Here is a 22,713-nt window from a genome sequence, read left to right as displayed (position 1 = left end):
ATAAAGTTGAAGGATTGGAATGTTTCTTTCAGTGGTGAAGGCAGTGTGTCGGACTTCATTTTCAAAATCGCCACACTTGCAAATAGGTCCCATTGTTCCCTGGACTATCTGATGGATAATTTTCAGATTTTCGTGACGAATAAGGCTGAGTCATGGTACTGGAGGTACATTAAGCATCATCCCGGATCTACATATGACCAACTCAAAAACGCATTGATTAAGGAATTCGACTCTCTTGAGAGTGACAATGAGGTCCGACTCAAAATATCAACTCGCCGCCAGCATAGCAAGGAGTCATACGATGACTATCATACGGCAATTATGCAAATGAACCAGAGGCTTAGGTTTCTAATGTCAGATAGTACATTAGTAGAAATTATGAGGGAAAATGTTAATGGCGACCTAAAACTTATACTTTTTAGGAGAAATTTCGGCGATGTTGATGAGTTACGCGAAATCGCTCGTAGAGCGGAAAAAATTCTTAAGGAGAATAAATCTTTAACTATTCAGAATACTAACCGACAACGGCAAGTTAACGAGGTTGCTATTGAAGAGCCTCCTGATGAATCGTATGGCGAAAGCGAGCCGCAAATTGAGGCATTGAGGATCAACCGAGGCAGTACCAACAGAAATGATTATTCACGTATAAAATGTTGGAATTGCCTCAACATGGGCCATAGTTTTATATACTGTCCTGAAACCGTCCATCACATTTTTGTTACAAGTGCGGCGAACGGGATACTACAACGCCACAATGTAGCAATTCCCACAAGGGAAACCCACGCAGGAGCGAGATGGCCACCGGGGACTCTCGTTCCTCGAAATAAACCCCGAGTTGCACTCGAGGACAGAGGAGAGTTTTCCACAGGAAAATTCTCCTCCAATTCCCATAACCTCAACCGGCTATGACTTATATACTCAGACTTCACTGAAATGTTATCCTTCACGGAGAATTTTGAAGTGCAGGGACCGTTACAAGAAAAGAAGATGTTTTAGAAGGGCCATAGAATCAACTTGTTTGTCTAATGCAGATGATGGGCGACCATATGCCAAGATTAGGATTTTTGATGATCAATTTTTGTGTCTTTTGGATTCTGGAGCAAATGTTTCGATTTTGGATAAAGACGGTTTGGATTTCATCAATAGACACCATATAGGACTAAGGTCTTTCAGATGTAACATATCTAATGCTAATGGCACACAGAGCAAGATAGTGGGATATTGTTCTTCACCGGTGTCGTTCAAAGGTGTGACAAAAGACGTGACGTTTTATATAGTACCATCTCTAACACAACAGGGTTACCTAGGTGTCGATTTCTGGAGGCTATATGGCTTAGCTCCTCAGATTATACCTCAAATTTCACGCTTAGAGAAGTCATATACGGATGTATTATTTCACAATCTTAGTCCGGAAGAGAGGTTACGCTTAGACATTACCGTTCAAAAATTTCCGTCATATGAAAAGTTAGGCCTTGTTGCACACACCTTCTTGAACATCGGATAGACACTGGAGACGCCACGCCAGTGAAATCTCGTTACTATCCATTGTCTCCACCCAGACAGGCAGAAGTATACGAGGAATTGGACCGATTGTTGGCTCTGGGAGTCATCGAAGAATCCAATTCCCCGTGGTGCAGCCCAATTGTGGCCATTCGCAAGCCAGGTAAAATTAGGCTTTGCCTTGACTGCCGTAAGGTAAACGCCTTGACCAAAAAAGAGTCCTACCCGCTTCCCACATAAATGGGCTCCTGAGCCGTCTAAAAGATACCCATTTCATTAGTGGCATTGATCTGAAGGATGTCTTTTTCCAGATCAAGCTCTCAGACATATATATAAATATATATATATATATATATATATATATATATATATATATATATATATATATATATATATATATATATATATATATATATATATATATATATATATATATATATATATATATATATATATATATATATACATATATATATATATATATATATATGTATATATATATATATATATATATATATATATATATATATATATATATATATATATATATATATATATATATATATATATATATATATATATATATATATATATATATATATATATATATATATATATATATATATATATATATATATATATATATATATATCTTGGTAAAAAATATATAAGGTGTTTTTTCCTGAATTAATTTTGTGCTGTGGATCAGACCGCGCTCATTATTAGTATAAACTCGAAACAACTTGTTCTTATCATTGGCGTGTTTCGCGCATGACGATGGAATAATGTCACAACCCCTAATTGAAATAAATAATGCCACCACCCCTAAATGAAATAATGCCACCAATCCCTATTGTAATTGAAATAGGGATTTCGCCATTGGTTGTGACGCTAACGCTCACCACGAATTATGGGTTACTACTGACTCGAATCCGAGAGGGGAGAGCCTCATGAAATACTTTCTGGAAAACCAAATTGTGATTCATAACAGGGGAAGTGTCTGCACTTTCGAAACTCGGGCACGGAAAGAGGTATTGGATTTGACTTTCGGCAATTTCACAAGAAAGTTTAGGGTCTCTGACTGGAAAGTGTCTAGCGTGATCAGCTACTCGGACATAGAATTCAAGGTGGAAACCGGGGAGAAACCCTTTGTAGAAGAGTTTAGAAATCTAAGGAGGACAACCTGGAGCAGGTTTCGACACAACTTAAATGAAGCACCGACATTATGGAATGACAGGAGACTTACTTATATGGAGGAAATCGATAAGGCGGCATATGAGCAGCTATGGAATGAATATAGAGACTGCCTAAAGGAGTACAAAAAAGAAACAAGAAAGGCGAAAAGGAATGATTTCATACGGGTAATAGAGGAGCTCTCCAACATTAAGGATACAGCAAGGCTAAGAAAACTCTTGTCGAAACAGCCACGGTTTACCGGGAACTTACAGAAGACAGATGGCAGCTGGACCGAATCACCAGAGGAGGCAATAGACTTGCTACTGGGAGCGCATTTTCCAGAATGCGAGATTAACAAAGCACCGGGTGTATGTGGCTTCAGAAATCACGTGGTGGAAAAAGATGAAATCTTGCGAATTGTTTCCAAGGAAAGCATGAAATGGGCGCTGGGCAGTATCGGTCCCTACAAGTCTCCGGGGCTGGACCGAATCTACCCGTGTATACTACAGGAGGCCTTCGATATACTGGGCGACTTTTATAGGGAGCTTTTCGCGGCGTCTTTAGAACACGGGTATATACCGAAGGCTTGGCAAAGGATCAAGGTGATTTTCATTCCGAAGGCAGGCAGGATAGTACATGGAACTGCTAAGGACTTCAGACCTATTAGCTTGACTTCTTTCTTGCTAAAAACGCTGGTAAGAATACTGGATAATCACATAAGGAATCGACTGAACGGTAGTTTATCGAGCTGCCAACATGCCTATTTAAAAAAGGTCTGTGGACTCTGCACTACACTCTGTAGTGCACTATATTGAGAGGTCAATGGCATATAGGGAACATGCACTGGCGGTTTTTCAAAACCAAAAAAGGACAAGACATCAGTTGCCGACCCATCTCTTTAATTCCGTGTTGCTCCAAACTCCTGGAGAAAATTGTTGCAAGTAGAATTACTTGGTTTCTACTGAAAAACAAACTTTTAAGCAATAATCAGGTAGCTTTCAAGCCCAAGAAAGGTACCTTAGATGCTCTTACATATATAGACCACATCACTCAATATTATCTGTGGACTTTGAAAAAGCCTTCGACAGAATAGGAATACATTCTATCATTTCTCTGCTCCTGGAATGGAAACTCGGTGAGAATATTATGAAATTTGTATACTCTTTCCTATCATACAGGAAAATAAGAGTAAGAGTTAACAATATCTATTCCATTAAACAAGGTACAAGGTTAGGTTAGGTTAGGTTAAAGTGGCAGCCCGATTAAGATTCAGGCTCACTTAGACTATTCAGTCCATTGTGATACCACATTAACTAAAAGTACCTATTACATATGGGCACTTCTAGTTTTAACCGCTGAACCTTCTTGATTATTTTTCTTTGTTGAACCAACCAGATTGTTCCAAAAACAGTAGCAGACTGCTTAAGTTAACGTTTTCCAGATCCGCCAGTAATCTGAAGCTATATGCTCCTAAAAGTTGCTTGCGCTTTACACAAAATGCAGGACACTCACACAAGAGGTGTTTAATTGATTCTTTTTCCTCCGCATCATGACAGCTCATACAAAAGTCATTATACTTCGCGCCAATAGTTTTTGCAAAATCGCCTATCAGGCAGCGACCCGTTATAGCAGATATCAGGAGTGATATCTGACGTCTCGAGAACATTAGCATATCTAGTGTGCGGTTTAAGTTGAAATGGGGCCATATTTGCTTGGTGTCGTTACAACCCTTGCAATTCTCCCATCGAACATTTGCCATCATAACAGCCTTCTCACGCAGCATGAGCTTGCAGGTAGCTAGGGGCATACCAACAAATTCTAGTTCCCCTGGAATATGTAAGGTAGTCCCTAGCCTTGCCAACTCATCCGCTTCGCAGTTCCCCGGTATGTTCCTATGGCCAGGCACCCATATTAGGTGAATATTGTACTGCTCAGCCATCTCATTGAGAGATTTGCGGCAGTCGATGGCCGTTTTCGAGTTGAGGAACACAGAGTCCAAGGATTTTATTGCAGGTTGACTGTCTGAGTATATATTAATGCCCACATTTTTTGGAACATTACTTCTCAGCCAATTCGCCACCTCTCTTATTGCTAATATTTCAGCCTGAAAAACACTACAGTGATTAGGCCAAATGTCTAAAGGCAATAGGCCAAAATGTCTAAAGGCAATAGACGCAGCACGACATTAAGGGAATTTGTTCCTGTCTTGCTGAATGCGCCTGAAATACACAAACACGCCATACGTTGAACTTTATCTAAACAAGTCGGTTTCTGAAGTGCCGGCCACCAGACTACAACACCATAAAGCATTATAGGTCTAACCACTGCCGTGTATAGCCAATGCACAATTTTTGGTTTCAGTCCCCACTTTTTTCCTATTGCCTTTTTGCACGAGTACAAAGCTACAGTTGCCTTTCTCGCCCTTTCTTCAATATTAAGCTTAAAGTTCAGCTTCCTGTCCAAAATAACGCCAAGGTATTTTGCACATTCACCAAAGGGAATTTCAATACCCCCTAAGGAAATAGGCCTAACCGTGGGAGTTTTGCGATCGTTGCAGTACATGACTAATTCTGTCTTTGCAGGATTTACCCCAAGACCATTGTCTTTCGCCCATTTCTCAGTCATCCGGAGGGCCCTCTGAATAATATCTCTGATTGTGGATGGGAATTTTCCCCTGACTGCCAGAGCCACATCATCTGCGTATGCCACCACTTTTATCCTTTCTTTTTCTAGAGTAACCAGAAGGCTATTTATAGCAACATTCCAAAGAAGAGGTGATAGAACTCCTCCTTGGGGAGTGCCTCTGTTCACATACCTTTGTATGTTTGCTTGTCCTAGTGTGGCTGAAATACGTCTCTTCATTAGCAGTTCGTCTAACAGCCTGTGTATACATGGATCAACATTCAGAGATGTCAGTCCATTTAATATCGAGCTCGGATGGACATTATTGAACGCCCCTTCGATGTCTAGAAACGCTACGATTGTGTATTCTTTGACAGATAGTGAGCTTTCAATAAAGCTGACTAGTTCATGTAGTGCGGTCTCAGTAGACCTGCCCTTCGAGTATGCATGCTGTCCTTTCGAGAACAACCTTGAATCGATGCTAGTTCTAAGATAAATATCTATCATCCTCTCCAGAGTCTTAAGTAGGAATGAGGATAAGCTGATTGGTCGGAAATCCTTCGCCCTCGAGTGAGAGGCTTTTCCCGCTTTAGGTATGAAAACGACTTTTGTTTCCCTCCACTTTCCTGGGATATATGATAAGTTGATACATCCTTTATATATCACTGACAACCAGGGGATAATTTTGTCAGTTACAGCTTGTAACTCCGCCGGAGTAATTCCATCAGGTCCGGGGGATTTGAATGGTCCAAAGCTATTTAGCGCCCATCTTATTCTAGTTTCCGATACAATTTCCTCGACAGGAAACGACCGCTGAGCAACTGTGGCACCGCCAGAACATGGTTCAACCGTCTGATTTCCAGGAAAATGTGTGTCCAATAGTACCTCCAGCGTCTCCTCACTGGACGTTGTCCAATTTCCCTCCGATGATTTAATGAAACCTGGAGCGGAGTTGGTGGATGCTAGAACCTTCCGTAGTCTGGAAGCCTCGGACGTATTCTCAATACTGCTGCAGTAGTCATTCCAAGAGTTATGCTGAGCCTTTCTCAGTTCTCGCTTGTATCCTCTCAGATTCCTCTTGTAAGCGTCCCAGTCCTCAGGGGCTCTGGTGGACTTTGCCTTGTTAAAGAGCTTCCTGCAGGATTTCCTCATATTACTTAATTCCGTAGACCACCATGGTGGTCGATGTTTCCCCCTTGGCTTTCCTCTAGGGCATGCAGCTTTCAGTGAGATGTTGAAGGCCTTAGTAATCCGCTCCACTGCGTGTTCGATATCTTGCACATTTCTCATATTTGTCTCTGTTATTTCCGGTATCATCATATTGAACGATTCCCTATACCTATTCCAGTCAGCTTTCCTAACATTTGGCGAAAATATGGTCTTGGTGATATGAACATCAAATTTGAAACTGATGTAGCGATGATCTGAGAAGCTGTGTTCACTTAAAACATGCCACTCAGATATCATTTCATTCAGTTCTTGCGAGGCCAAGGTGATGTCCAAAACCTCTTGCCTGTTTTTAGTGACAAAGGTTGGGGCATCTCCCTTGTTGCAAACTACCAGATTAGTACGCAAAATAAACTCTATTAGCGACTCTCCCCTTGCATTAGTATCACTACTTCCCCATATACTATGATGCGCATTCGCATCGCATCCCATAATGAGTTTCGTCTTTGTTTTCAGTGACTCCTCAACTAAGGTCTTAACGGCACATGGAGGCATCTCCCTGTCATGTCCCATATAGACCGAAGATACCCAATATTTGCATTTGGCTATTTCTAAATTGGCAACGACAGTGTCTGCATTGCACATTGAAGGAAGCAGAAACAAGTTAAGCTCGTTTTTAGCAATTATACAGGCTCGAATTACATCATTACCAGTATACTGCAATAATTTGAACCCCGGAGTACTTAATTCACATATTTTGTTTCTATAAACATATGGTTCTTGAATAAGAACTATGTCTATGTCCCCTTTCATCAGGAGAACTTTTAAGGCAGCACATGCAGCCTTACAATGATGAAGATTTATCTGGAGGATCCGTAGGACCATCGAGATTTTCAACAACCGTCACATCAGCCGCTTCAATCGAGTCATCAAGAATGTCCTCTTCAGAGATATCGGTGACTCTCGCAATAACCATAGGTTCGACTTTGGTGAGTTCTGAGGCGATAGAAGCCTCCTCACGCATACGGTATCTATCCATGTCTTCAACTTTGGTATCTCCCTCGACTTCGCAAGAGGATCCGCTTACTTCTGATTCAGACAGAGGCTTGTCCATTTCTGAATCCTTTAGCTGATCGTTTTTATACACCTTCATTTGGATATAATGAAAGCCATAACATACACGGCCCTGGGACTTTGCCAGATGTGGCAAAGACTGCGTGTTCAATATAAACACTGCATGCCGTCTTGGTCCATCCACTTCATCCAAACGGCCAACCTTCCAATCAGCTGTTGGAAGATCTGGATTGCATCGTTTCAGTCTATTTAAAATAGATTCAGGGTCAGAAGGGTTTGCAGGTATCCAGGCATGTGCTCTAGGTCTAGCCGGTATGTCTTTCTTCTCGACTAACTCTAGAGCAGCTCCTTCCCAAACTTCACCAATTAGTATCAGAGCAGCTTTAAAACATTCTATAGACCTCTGGTCCTCAAATGCGACTAGCTTAAATCGTCCTTGATACCAACCAGCCTCTTGGTGTCGAGGATCTGGGCCGGGAAACTTTTCCAGCACCTGTGAGTAGACGACAGACAGAGCATTCTCAATTTCCCCCCATTTTTGCTTTGGAACCATACCGTCCAATGCTCCTTTATTAATGATAGCCATCACAAGGCTATCTTTAGCAACTGAGGCAAACGATCTTTGATCCCTTTTGGAGGATGGCAGCTCATCCGGCGATCGTTCCCTTTTTCCAGTCTTAAGAATTCCTTGAGCCCATTTTAAGGAATCGCTTTGTTTAGCCGACAGCGTGCTTGGGTCGACTGATCCTAACTTCTTTAGGATAAACAAAGCATTTCTGCGTTCCTTGAATCTCTTTCGTGAGGGATTACCTCCTTTTGATGTCGTTACCTTAGAAAAAGTTCGACTTGTCAGAGTGTCGCCACCTGTCGACCCGTCTACAGGTCGACTAATTGGGCCTAACTCTTGGTCATTGCCCAGATTTATAACTCCAGTCGATACCCGTCCACTGGGCCCTGAAGTTAGCAACCCAGTGGATGACTTGGAATTTCGCTGCATGGTGGCTTAATATCCCACCACACTTGAAATTCGTAGTAGGTACCTATTACGATGAGTTTATCCGCTATTGAAAAACACGTCCGTTCCGTTCGACGGTTGAATAAACAAGGTACAAGGTACATGCCAGTCTTTTCGAGGGCAAGTCTAGTAGGGATATTTGGGTAACTTTAAACGGTTATGGGGTTGGTAAGTCCAAGGATGTATTGGACGTTGATGTAAATGTCTTGAACAGCATATTTTCGTCCTCCCAAGATAATGGTGATGATGTGAGTTTTGGTCTCGTACATGGGGATGATGGTTTTTCATTTCATTCTATTGACCGTGGTGAGTTACTTGAGGCTTTCTCTCGCATTAAATCTAAGGCTGTAGGTTCTGATGGTTTGACGCTTAAATATGTTTCGATGATAATGGCTTGTATTAGTGATAAGATCCTGCATCTTGTTAACACAATTTTAATGACATCGTCTTTTCCATCTGTGTGGAAAATTGGCAAAATTATACCCATTAGGAAATCTGATGCGGTAGATAGCTATAGACCCATCTCGATAATGCCTATATTATCTAAAGTTGTTGAACACATAATTAAGACTCAGATTATGGATCATGTGCATGCCTCTTCGATGTTACATGATGCTCAATCAGGATTCAGACAGAATAGAAGCACAGCTTCATTACTACTGGGCCTTACGGATACCATTAGACAGTCTGTGAGCAACCATTGTTACTGCATTTTGCTATCGCTGAATTTAGAAAAGGCCTTCGATAAGTTGAATCATGTTATGCTTATTGAAAAGTTGCATCGGAATTTTGGGTTTTCGCGTTCGGCATGTGCTCTGTTAAGGTCATATCTAACTGGCCGATATCAATATGTCTTTAGTGGTGGTATTAGTTCGGATCTTTTACCTGTGACCAGTGGCGTCCCGCAGGGATCTGTGCTGGGTCCCTTACTTTTTATCATGTATATGAATGATTTCTTTGGTGAGATTTCGAGCTCAAACTGTTTGCCATTTGCATTTGCGGATGACATACAGATTTTGTTCAGATGTGATATGCAATTTTCAGATGTCTTGCAGAGTATCATTGATTACAGCTGTATGTACTTGGATGACTGGATGCATGTGAATAACACTAGGAAGACAAAGGCTATGTGTTTTGGTAATGCCCCTATTGGTATTTCTGTCAGAGTAGGTAATGATGATATTGAGTTTGTGAATCACATTAAGTGTCTTGGGGTGTCATTTGATTATGAATTGAGTTTTGAATTACATATAAATTCTATTAATACCAAGGTAAATTTTATTTTAAGGAAATTGTATAATTTAGAGTTATGTATTCCATTGGAAATGAGAAAAAGAATAGTTCATGCGCTAATTATGCCAATTTTCTTATATTGTTTGGAGGTGTACTCTGGGGTTCCTATGGTACTGCTACATGTACGACAACATGTAACCCCATATGTAATGGACTTTTTGGGGTGTACCTTTTTTGATTTTATAAAGATTCGCGTCCTTATGCATTTCTATACCGCATATAGAGCTAGAACTCCTACATTTTTGATTGATTTATTTAAGTTTACAAGATCTTCTAGGAATCCTCAGATGTTTATCCCAAAGTTAACTTTTATATTAGAGCGATCATTCCACGTTAGGGCTGCCCGACTATACAATGTCTTGCCTCTTCCTTTAAGAAGTTTTGAATGTACTAAACGTTCTTTTCGTCAGAAATTGATGGCTCACTATAATATAAGTAATGATTAATGATTCCCTGGTGTTTTAACAAATTCCTACATAAAAAAGATATATAGAATAATTAAAAAAAAATATATAAATAATTATATTAATAAATGAACCAAAATATGAACTGGTTCTCGTGCCTATTTTTACTAATAGACAATGATGAACTCTAATATGAAGTAGATATAATTCTATAATTCTTTAGTTCTTTTCTGTATTATACATTTTTGTAAGTAATTTCTCAGTATTAGTTTTCCTATTATTTATTTAATGCTCATTTACACAAATTTATAATCATTTAGTCCTATATTCTCATTTCTAGACTATAAGCTAGGTAATGTTGAATGGTTATTATTGTCATTATTTTATTACTTTTTTATATCATTGTAATTCTATTTATATTCTATTATTTTAGTAAATTTGTTTGTAATATCAATTAATCGAGACTATAGAGTAGCCGGTGATTCTTTTTATTATATTTTTTATTCTAATTAATGTTATAAATTAAGTCAATTATTCAAAGAATTGTGTAGTTTTTGGGTCAGTTTGTCTCTGACTGTTGTTCTCTATTGACGTGCATTATGTCAACGGTGCCGCCAAAATCTCTCTGCGCTAAGTGCATTAATTCGCTACAATCTAAAAAAATTCGTTACATGTAATATTTGTAAATTAAAATATCATTATTTTTGCTCTGACGTGGAAGATTGTTCTGCACTAGATGCAACTAAAAAGCTAAAAAATGTCGTTTTTAATTGTAATGGATGCATTGTTGCTGCTTCTGATATTGTTAATGCTGTGTCTTTACTTTCGGCTGAGATTAGAGAGCTCAAGAGCATAATTGGCTCTCTCATAAGTTCTAATGTATATAAAAACGCTAATAATGCAAGTAATACATCTCATGTCTGTCCAAACACTGGTTTGACTACATCGTCGTGTGTGGATGCTTCTGAGACCGTTGTCCAAATGCAATCATATATCTCTTCGAATACACTTGAGTTGAATGATGGAATTGTTAGTGTACAGAATTCTCACGTTAATGAGAACGAAGTTTTCGTTGATGCTGCTGCTGCTGTTGATGATGCTGTTGTGATGCCTGCTAAAGAGAATCGTTTGGTTTTGAATGCTACTCATTTATCTAATAACTCTTTGCCTTCCACCTCTCGCGTTGGTAAACCCACTGCTATCCAAGTATCAAGAGATGATGTAGATAACATAGCTACATATTCATCAGCAACATTAAATCCTACAGATAATCAAGTTGACAAATGGACAAATCCAAATCGTAATAAAAAGCGTGTTAACAATGCTGTAATTGGTGAGCGTGATAGTAGCGATTTACAAGTTATCGTACGTAAAAAATGGGTCCATTTATCATCTTTTAAGTCATCGACTACTGAGCAAGATATTATTAATTATGTGCAGAAGAATCTTAAGATTGAAGTCTCTCATATTGCTTGCTACAAATTAGTTAAAAAAGACGTAAATGTTTCTGAATTGAGGAGTATTAATTTTAAACTTGGTATTTCCCCGGAATATTATGAGAGTATTAAAGAACCTGCGTTATGGCCAGCAAATGTACGAATTAGACCATTTGATTTTTTTCAAAATGTCCCAAACATAAATCTAGCAAAGTAAATACTTACTCTAACTCAATTAGCATTTATTTTCAAAATGTATCTGGAATGCGAACGAAAGCTGATTCTTGTATTATGTTCTCATCGCAATCATCTTATAACGTTTTTGTATTGGTTGAAACGTGGCTCAACTCTGACTTCAGTGATGGTGAATTTTTTGATTTAAATCTCTATAGTATTTTCCGTAAGGATCGTGATGCATCCAGAACTGGTTTTACGCGTGGGGGAGGTGTTTTAATTGCGATTTCTAAAAGGTTTAAGTCTGTTCTAGTAGACCTTCCTAATAATGATACTATTTTGGATCAATTATGTGTACGCGTTGATGGTTTGAATGGCGCTTTCTTTATATTTGCGTCATATATTCCGCCTAACAGTGATTGTAATTTGTATGATTCGCATTTGTGTAATATTAATGAGATAGTTCCAAAGAATGATATGGATGGTTGTGTAATTCTGGGCGATTTTAATTTAAATAAATTAGTCTGGTCAGTTTTGGATGAATCTAAAGTTCTTTATGCTACTAATGTTAATGCTGAGCATGAGATTAACTTTATAGATGCTATGTATAATCTTGATTTGGAACAAATCAATTGTTATAATAATAGTCTTCTTAAAATCTTAGATTTAGTCTTTATTTCTAAGAATTTAAATTTTTCTATTGAGGAATGTCTCAACCCATTTAGTCCTAAGGGAATGCATCATGTACCATTAATATTAAAGTTAGATTTCCTTGTTTTCGAATCTGTTCGATGCCATGATATGATTAACTATGATTTCAATAGATGTGATTTTATTTTAATCAATAAGTTAATTGCTGATATTGATTGGATAGCTATGTTTAAAGATAGATTACTGCATGAATGTTATAATATATTTCTGGATGTAATGCACACAATTTGTAGCAATAATATTCCTAAGATGAAGCCAATTTCGCCGAGACACCCGTGGTATACACCAGGATTAAAGAAGCTTAGAAATCTGAGAAATAAATATAGAAAGATTCATTTCTTCTAATTCGGCCGAAAGTAAACGAATGTTTGAATATTATTCAAGAGAGTTCGCTTTTCTAAATAAATTTCTATACCGTCAGTATATTTTGGATTTTGAGAACAGAATTGGTTCTAATCCTAAGGCTTTTTGGCATTACATTAAGTCGAAGAAATCCAATAGTGATTATCCATCGGTTATGTTTCTAGGAGATAGGAGAGCTAATCTGTCCAGTGAACAGGTTAATCTTTTTGCTGATTTTTTAAAGTCAAATTTCCATACTAGTAGTTTGAATTCCTATTGTAGTATTGATAATGTTGATACCTTGAGTAATATTAATTTCTTTAAAGTATCAGAGCTTGATATTTTATCTTCGTTGGAGAAATTGAAAGACTCTAGGAAGTCTGATGCTGATGGTATTGCAGCACACTTTCTGAAGTGTGTTGGTTCCACTGTTTGCTTTCCGCTAATGCTTATGCTTAATTTCTCTTTGGAGTGTGGATTGTTTTTGGATTGTTGGAAGTTAACTTCTATTACACCTATTTATAAGTCGGGACATAGGAATAATGTTTGTAATTATAGACCTATTTCTAAATTGTCGAATATTTCAAAATTATTTGAATATGTTATTCACGATCATATATATCATTTTATTAATCCGTACATTAGCGTTGCTCAGCATGGTTTCATGACGAATCGCTCGACTGTAACTAATCTAGTTTCGTTTACGAGAACTTGTATTTCGTACTTTGAGGATGGTTACCAGGTGGATGCATTATACTTGGACTTTTGTAAGGCGTTTGATAAAGTATGCCATGAACTTCTGTTATTGAAATTAGCAAAGTTTGGTTTTCATCCATTGATTGTAAGGTGGTTTAAGTCATATTTGAATGGAAGGCGATGTTATGTATCATTCAATGGAGTAAGCTCTTATTTATATGTTGCTACTTCGGGTGTTCCCCAAGGTAGTATTTTAGGGCCTTTACTTTTTATTTTATTTATTAATGACATAGGTAAATGTTTTCGTTTTGCTAAGTATTTGATCTACGCAGATGATATTAAGATATTTTTGAATGTATCATGTTTAGAGGACACGTTACTGCTTCAGGATGACTTGAATAGGCTTGCTGTTTGGTGTAGTGAGAATCATTTGCCGTTGAATATTGAGAAGTGTTATTTTCTTCCTTATTGTCGGGGTAATATGCGCGTTTCTTCGAATTATTGCATTCATGATCAGTCTTTGAAAGTGATTGATAGGATCTTAGATCTAGGTGTTTACTTTGATAGTAAGCTAAATTTAAAATCCCATATTGATTATATCTTGCCTAAGGCATATTCTACTTTTGCATTTATTAAAAGGAATAGTAAGGATTTCATCAGTCCATATACCCGCAAGATTTTATATACTTCGTTTGTCAGATCAAAGTTGGAATATGCGTCAATGGTCTGGAACCCGTATACTGTTGGTATTTCTGATAGAGTTGAGAGATTGCAAAAGAAATTCATAAAATTTGCACTAATAAGTCTTCGTTTTACTGAACCTCTTCCTGAGTATGAATCCAGATGTAGGCTCATACATTTGGAGACTTTGGCCAATAGGAGAAAGAAAGATTCGTTATTATTTTTGTATAAGTTAATTAATGGTTATATTGATTGCCCGCCTTTGCTTCGTGAAATTGGCTTCAATGTTCCTGCTAGGAGTTTAAGATTTTTCCAATACTTTCATGTACCTATGCATAGGAATAATTATGCTTGCAATGAGCCTATTACAAGAGCTTTGAGAGAATTTAATTCAATAAATTTAAATTGTAATATTGATCTATCCGTTCCTTTAAAAGATTTTGATCAAATTCTGGATGTATTTTATTTTAGAAATTAGTACATTTTTAAGTAGAACATTTTAGAAGTATATATACAAATTAGAAATTAGCGAGTCTGTAAGGATTATATTGTGAATTATCCAAAGACTGAATAAATATATATATGGTCTAGCGACTTGACTCTTTATGAAATAAATAAATAAAATAAAATAAAATAAAAAATAAACCTCTCAATAATGGAATTCCTCAAGGATCGCCGTTATCGGTAGTATTGTTTCAAATTGCAACAGACAAACTCAATCGAATTATAGCAGAACACCAATTCTTCAAGCATGTTATCTACGCCGATGATTTATATATCATGGCTAAACACCGGGCAAATTATAATATTCAAGATGAGATCGAAGACCTTTTCCGATCCATAAATAATTGTGATACAATAGGTAGCAGAATTTCTTTTGCCAAAACCAAGTGCTTACACATATGTAAAAAACACAATTGTCACAGGGAAAACTTTTTCATTCTTGGCAATGAAATAGAAACAGTAGACAAGCTAAAGATTCTTGGAGTAATATTTAACCAAAACCATTTATGGTCCTCTCATATCGACCAATTAAAAATATCACTACAATCCCGCATCAACATCTTAAAATGTCTTACATCAAAAAGGAGTAATGCTCACCCTAACATAATACTTAATACTGCTCGGAGCCTTATATTATCAAAAATAGACTATGGTCTGGTAATATACGGAAAAACCTCAAAGACACAACTAAAAAAATTATTTTCGACATATTATTCTTCAATAAGAATAGCCCTGGGTGCAATGAGATGTACCCCTACACAAAATTTACTTGCTGAAGCTGGCTTAATGTCTTTGCAACACAGATTTAAAAGCCTAATGACCAATTTAATCATTAATAACAAATTCCCTGCGGAACAACACCTTATCAAACGGATATCGAATATTCACACTTTAACAACACTAAAATTTCCTTCATCATTATATCTAGCCTCAAAACTTGCAATTGAAATGGGCATAGATCCAAAACCGCTACCTGCACAGAAAAAAATATCACCAAAATATTTCCAATTAAATAGTTAATTGATGTTGAAATTTTTTTCAATTAATAAATTAATTGGTACAATTAACTTTTTAATCAAGATAGAAACATTAAGTTAATTAAGTCAATGATTGAAAATTTTAAAATTTTTAATTAAAAAGTTAATTGATACAATTAACTTTTAATCAAATTCGGAAGATTAAGTCAGTTAAAAAAGTGATGAACATTTTTTTACATTTTTAATTAAAATTTTTTTTTAAATAATAAATTTTTAATCCAAATAAAAATTCTAAGCCAATTCAGAATGTAATTGAAAACTGTTACATTATTTAATTAATAAATTAATTGAGTTTTGCAATCAACATCAATTAAATTTTTAATTGAATCAATTAAAAAATTAATTGAAATTTGGTAATGAAATCAATTAATTTTTTAATCAAGAATTTTTTCTATGTCCAATTAAAACTGTGATTGATACTATCATTTTCGTGATTGAAGACATTTCAATTAAAAAATTAATTGGATCAATTAATTTCGTGATTGAATCAGAAAAATTTTTTTTTTGTGTGTGCTTATTACCCATTAGAACCTCCCTGGAATTTAAAAACTAGCAGTTTCGTCGATGACGTAATGGAGCTCTCTAAACAATACACTCCAAACCAAAAATTTTTGTCCATCTTCCACGAAATATCGTCTTCCTACAGAAACAAAAAATGGAACTTTATATTCACCGACGGTTCTAAAACAACTTCTTCCACCTCTCTAGCCGTAGTAAACCAAAACCTAGATATCGATTTCCTTGCTATTCTTGATGAGAATTCTAATACTTTTGCGGCTGAATCAGCCGCAATATATTGGGCTCTCAACAAGTACAAAAACTGTCGTGGCAAATTCTTACTATGTACAGATTCTAAATCGGCCGTAACCGGTATAAGGAATGTCAAGAATAAGTGCTTCATCATCTATAAAATCAGAGATATTCTCATCAAATACCATACAAAATTTAAAATTATGTGGGTTCCCGGTCATATAGGAATACATGGAAACTCCATTGCTGATGAAGCCGCAAAATTTACATCCTATGCACCAGTTTTTCGATACAACATCTTCAATATCAAAGACATTAAAAAAACAGAAAGAGATTATCTGAAGCAATCGGAAATGGTTTCATGGGATAATTATCAACACTATTACAAATATATAAATCCAAATAAATCTACGCCCGTTTTCCCCGAGGGCGTTTTCAGAATTCATCTACAGAAATACATCAGATTAAGATTGGGACACACTCTAATCACTCATCAACATATTTTCGAACAATCAATGTCTGAAACATGTCATCTATGTCATAACGAACCAATTGATATCAACCATATTATTTTCTACTGTTCCTCTATTAATGAAGCAGAGCAAATACTATTCGGCGGCAAAGTTCGTCCTCAACTCCTATGTACAATCACTTCTAAAAACATTGAAAACTTACTTACCCTTCTAAAACATTGTAACATCTATCATCTCATTTAAACTTCTCTCTTCTAAAATAACGTAATATCTACATAATATCTCCGAACTTATACATAATTCAGGTCGAAAACCTATGTTGTTAGCACCTATATTACCTGTTTATTTTCATAATTCATTATGATTGTAAATATATAAATAAATAAATAAATATCTGCTTTCATATTGGGTACAGCATGCCGTAGTGCCTATGATTACATGGAGGACGCCATAGAGTTATTTCAATACATAAAAGAAAAACGCCATACGATTTCCCAGCTATATTGTCCATATAAATAGAATTTTTGTTTATCCAACAGCAATTTGCCTCTCGGGCAACACTATTGAGGGTAGTAGAAACAAATGCATTTCAAATTATACTATAGGGGAATCGGTATTCTAGAGCCGGGCGAAGAAAGCATGCTTATGGGTTTTGGTAGGCTTATGTGTGTTACGGTCTGGAAACATTTCTTATTAAGTTATTATCTACTAACCGTAGTTTTGTATTCGAGATTTTGAAAATTTAAAATTGAGTTAATGCCACAACATATTATTGAAGTGTTATGGTGAAAATCTTTTTTTTATCTATTTTTTAATATGCATTACCTTATAATGGTTACGTTACAAATTCTTAATATTTATTAAATGTATGTTTTGGTGATCTACACCATGATCTTATATCCTTTGTATAAATCAATTTTCGCAAAAAATTGACTTATGTGTTTAGGAATTTTTCAAACGCTTCAACTGCTCTTGAAACATGTTTGATGTGATTATATTCCTTCATGGTAATGTGAAACGCCGTTTGGAATCGGCTATAAAAAGTAGGTCCCTTGTCATCGTACAAAACATAGAGACGGACAGCAATCATTGATAAGGAAGAAGTTCACTTAGACTGAGTCTTGTATAAAGGGCTGCCACAATACCTAAACTAAGCATATTCTTTCTCTGCGTGTGATATAACATCGTGAGCATCATTGATTATCTGCATGAATTTGCGTATATGCTATATACATATCAGAATTGAACGAAAAAAGGTTTTCAGTATCATACCTCCATATGGAACAATTTATACATACCCAAAAAATTATACTTGCTCAAATTAAATTAAATGCAACAAAGGGTTAAGAAGTATACGACATATCACAGGGCAAAAAGGTGATCTTTTAAATTTCACTGTCTTTACGTTTTTTCGTCGGTCTGTAGGAAACACGACAGCAGCTGCTTTTTGTTATAATTTTTTCGATGAGTGTACATTGTCTCTCGAAAATTTTAATGGCTTAATTTTATTCTATTTTTTTATCAATGTTTGATTTATATTTTAAGTTATACTTACTGATATATTGTTGAAACTTGGAGTCAACTGGTAAGCTATAAATGTCTTCATGCCTTTAAATTTAGTTTCTTTCTTAGGACTGGCGACAACAACAGAATAAGATTGATAATTCGGTTGCCACTGGTAAAAGTTCTCACAAGGCACTATGTGAATTAATTCATTCTCTGGTAGCTTATCTTTGTTTCCAAGGCCAAGGATGAACGAATCCGAACTCTTCCCAAACATGCCCGACTTCTTAAGTGTTGCTGTATTGTTATTTCCTGGCAAGAAAGTCGATTGAAGAACGTCCTCGGAGGGCGTTGGAGGCAAATTTTTATCGTAATTACTTGACGAGTGCTGAATATGCTTCTCATTTGTCTTCGAACTATTGTTACTTGGTCCAATTTCTGAATAAGTATCGTCATCCCAATCATCTTCCCAGTCATCGCCATCATTAAAGTCATCAGTCATTGAGTCATATCTGGATGCGTTCGTGTTACTTTCGAATGCTACAGCATTTTGTGAAACTTGGATCTGTTGCCGCTGTTTTATGTCATTTATGCCCATTGGCATAACTTCCACATAGGCCGCTGGAAACAAACCTACATCACCTCTTGAGTTTTTACCTTCCCACCATCCTTCACCGACATCAGTTCGAATTACTTCCAAAATATCGCCCACAGCTATCGAAATTTCAGACGTTCCAGGTTCTCCAGAAAATTCATATAATGCACGTACATGTGATGTCATTTCCTTACAATAATTCACAGACAATAAACTACCAGTATTATGCACAAAGAAACTTGAAAATAGTGCAAATGGTTTAAACGAATGATTAATTACTTTACGACAGAGTTACCATATATCAATGAAACCTGATAAAAACATGGAAGTGATCATATACACTTGTCTAACGGTAGCGGCATTAAAACAGCTAAACTTGTCTGATCCCAACAAACACAAGGATGAGCATTTTTCATAGGTAAAACTAAATCAGTAAGAAAAAGGCATAATATTATACAAATTTGTTGCAAATTTTATTATAACTTGATGGGGAATATCCCAGAGCAAATTTTCACAAAGTTTGTATTCTTTAAAATGGATTATTAAAGAAAAGTAATCTTGAAAAAATGAAGATTTTAGCGGCTAAAGGTAGGTTTAAGTTCGAGTTTAGCCGCTAAAAACGTCATTTTTTCACGATTACTTTTCTTTAATAATCCATTTTAAGGAATACAAACTTTGTGAAAATTTGCTTTGGGCTTTTCCCCATCATGTTATAATAAAATTTGAAACAAATATGTGTAATTTCATGCATTTTTCTTACTGATTTAGTTTTCACTTTAGCGATTTTAGCGGCTAAAGCTGAGTACTATGTTCAGTTTTCAAGCTGAAAACCAACTTGTTTTCACGGTTACTTTTTTTAATTAACTAATTTAGAAATATAAAATAATTTGCAATCAATTCCTTGGATCTTTTCCATCCATTATTTGGCAAGACTCGATCAAAATATAATCGTCTTCATAAATATATTTGTACTTTGGTGTTTTGGTGAAAAAACCGAACATAGTACTCACCTTAAACTCGAACTTAATACTCACCTTAAAGGTGGGTATTAACCCTGCCAACATTTTTTGAATTTGGGGGCGCTTCTGAGAATCCCCAGTACGTCGAAAACAATCATATACGATATCAAAAACTCGTCGGAAAAGCGCCGTCACTATTGAGAAGTTGTACCACGCCAAGTTACTACAAAAAGGTTTCGCATGAGTGCAATTATTAGGTGCCTTTATAGATCAATTTAGAACGACGCCAATAAGAGACCCTCCAAACAATCAGAAAAAGCACATTTTAAGATAGTGGTAAAAGAATCATTGTGGTCGTGTAAAACACGTTTGTTTAGATATTTATTAATTTGATTAATCATTTACAAATTCTTAAAAATATAACATTTATACCACTATCACATCACATTTAACATAATTTTTTGCATTAATGATGATGTAGAGTTACAAGTAGCGAGTTACATGTTGCAGCGTCTATCAGCCAGTGTTTTTATTCGATGGAGGCAGCGTGTCTGTAAAATATTTGAAAAACAATCACTTTATTCCATTTGGAAAATCAAAAATTGTTCACCAATATACCTTTCACAATTTTAAGCGTAAAATCTATGTTTTCAGAACTTTATTTTCGTTTTTATTTAAATAAAATATAACAAGCTGGTTGCGCTTGGCGTTTCACAAAAAATAAAATGGCTTTTGTAAAAGTAGTGATGGCAAAATACATGTATGAAGTACATTTTGTACTTTATGATATGCTGCCCCCCATCACAGTAGGATGGTTGTAGTGACATTTACGAGTCTGTGGTAGCGATGAAGATGAAATGGAACTTTGAAATGCTGGCAGGGAAGTTACCATATTTAGTTTAGCCGCTAAAATCGCCACTTTTTCACGATTACTTTACTAATGTTTTTTAAGGAATACAAACTTTGTGAAAACTTGCTTTGGGCAATTCCTCATCAAGTTATAATAAAATCTGCAACAAAAGAATACAAACTTTGTGAAAACTTGCTTTGGGCAATTCCTCATCAAGTTATAATAAAATCTGCAACAAATATGTATAAATTTATGTCTTTTTTTACTGATTTAGTTTTCACTTTAAGCTGAGTACTATGTTCAGTTTTCAAGCTGAAAACCAGCTTTTTTCACGGTTACTTTTCTTAATTATTTAATTTAGATATATAAAATGATTATCAATCAATTCATTGGATCTTTTCCATCCATTATTTGATAAGACTTGATAAAAATATAATAGTCTTCATAAATATTTTTGTACTTTAAATTTAGTGCTTTGGTGTAAAAACCGAACATAGTACTCACCTTTAGTGAAAATTAGCGGCTAAACTCGAACTTAATACTCACCTTAAACTCGAACTTAATACCCACCTTAAAGGTGGGTACTAAGTTCGAGTTTAAGGTGGGTATTAAGTTCGACTTTTTTCACTAAAGTGAAAACTAAATGAGTAAAAAAGGCGTACAATTATACATATTTCTTGCAGATTTTATTATAACTTGATGGGGAATAGCCCAAAGCAAGTTTTCACAAATTTTGTATTCCTTAAAAAATATTAGTATAGAAAAGTAATCGTGAAAAATGGCGATTTTAGCGGCTAATGCTTAGTACTAAGTTCGTTTCTGCGAAAACGAATATCTTCATCTATCTCCGTAAATAGGGTCTCAAACCCAGGGATGTTAACTTATTTTTGCGAAATAATATACCGGCCTATTTTTTCGTGTGAAAAATAGAGGATTGTATGTGTTTGAAAATATTCAAAACAAAGATTTCGCATTTATTCCGCGATCGTAGTACTAGGCTTAAACTCGAACTTAATACTCACCTTTAAGGTGAGTATTAAGTTCGAGTTTAACCGCTAAAATCGCTAAAGTGAAAACTAAATCAGTAAGAAAAATGCATGAAATTATACGTATCTGTTGCAAATTTTATTATAACTTGATGGGGAAAAGCCCAAAGCAAATTTTCACAAAGTTTGTATTCCTTAAAATGGATTATTAAAGAAAAGTAATCGTGAAAATTACGTTTTTAGCGGCTAAACTCGAACTTAATACTCACCTTAAGGTAAGTACTATGTCCGCTTTTCGCGTTGAAATTTTCGCGGTTACTTTATTAAAACAGTTCAATATAAATCAGATAAATTAACTCAATTTATGCACAGTTTCTTGTTCCTCTAGATTTTGGCAAGACTTTACAGGAATAAGTTTGTTTTAATTTATAATTTTGATTATTTAAGGAAAAGTAATCGCGAAAATAAAGTGGTTTTCAACTCGAAAAAGGAACATAGTACACACCGAACATAGTACTCACCTTAAAGGTGAGTACTATGTTCGGTTTTTTCACCAAAACACTAAATTAAAAGTACAAAAATATTTATGAAGACTATTATATTTTTATCAAGTCTTATCAAATAATGGATGGAAAAGATCCAATGAATTGATTGATAATCATTTTATATTTCTAAATTAATTAATTAAGAAAAGTAACCGTGAAAAAAGCTGGTTTTCAGCTTGAAAACTGAACATAGTACTCAGCTTTAGCGGCTAAACTCGAA

The 22,713-nt window shown here is 35.7% G+C and overlaps 1 protein-coding gene and 2 long non-coding RNA genes across 3 annotated transcripts in view; all 3 read right to left on the bottom strand.

Annotated features, from left to right (window-relative positions):
• Positions 1-19,438, bottom strand: part of SH3PX1 (sorting nexin 33-like protein SH3PX1) — a 51,196-nt gene extending 31,758 nt beyond the window's left edge. The window contains exon 1 of the mRNA XM_075303798.1: positions 18,611-19,438. Coding sequence (XP_075159913.1) covers positions 18,611-19,339 — 729 coding nt within the window. The 5' untranslated portion in view covers positions 19,340-19,438. The remainder of the gene's footprint in view (positions 1-18,610) is intronic.
• On the bottom strand, positions 17,825-18,555 carry LOC142233027 (uncharacterized). The gene is made up of 2 exons (XR_012721290.1): positions 18,354-18,555; positions 17,825-18,280 (listed from the first exon to the last, which is right to left on the bottom strand). It is a non-coding gene; the product is annotated as an uncharacterized LOC142233027 (long non-coding RNA).
• A 1,042-nt stretch (positions 19,439-20,480) lies between the features above and the next one.
• On the bottom strand, positions 20,481-20,989 carry LOC142236449 (uncharacterized). Its single transcript, XR_012722038.1, has 2 exons — positions 20,731-20,989; positions 20,481-20,663 (listed from the first exon to the last, which is right to left on the bottom strand). It is a non-coding gene; the product is annotated as an uncharacterized LOC142236449 (long non-coding RNA).
• Positions 20,990-22,713: the final 1,724 nt, after the last annotated feature.

This window comes from Haematobia irritans, chromosome 4, assembly GCF_050003625.1.
Source record: "Haematobia irritans isolate KBUSLIRL chromosome 4, ASM5000362v1, whole genome shotgun sequence".
In the NCBI taxonomy this organism is placed as follows: Eukaryota; Metazoa; Arthropoda; class Insecta; order Diptera; family Muscidae; genus Haematobia; species Haematobia irritans.
This window is presented reverse-complemented; position numbering and strand designations above follow the sequence as displayed.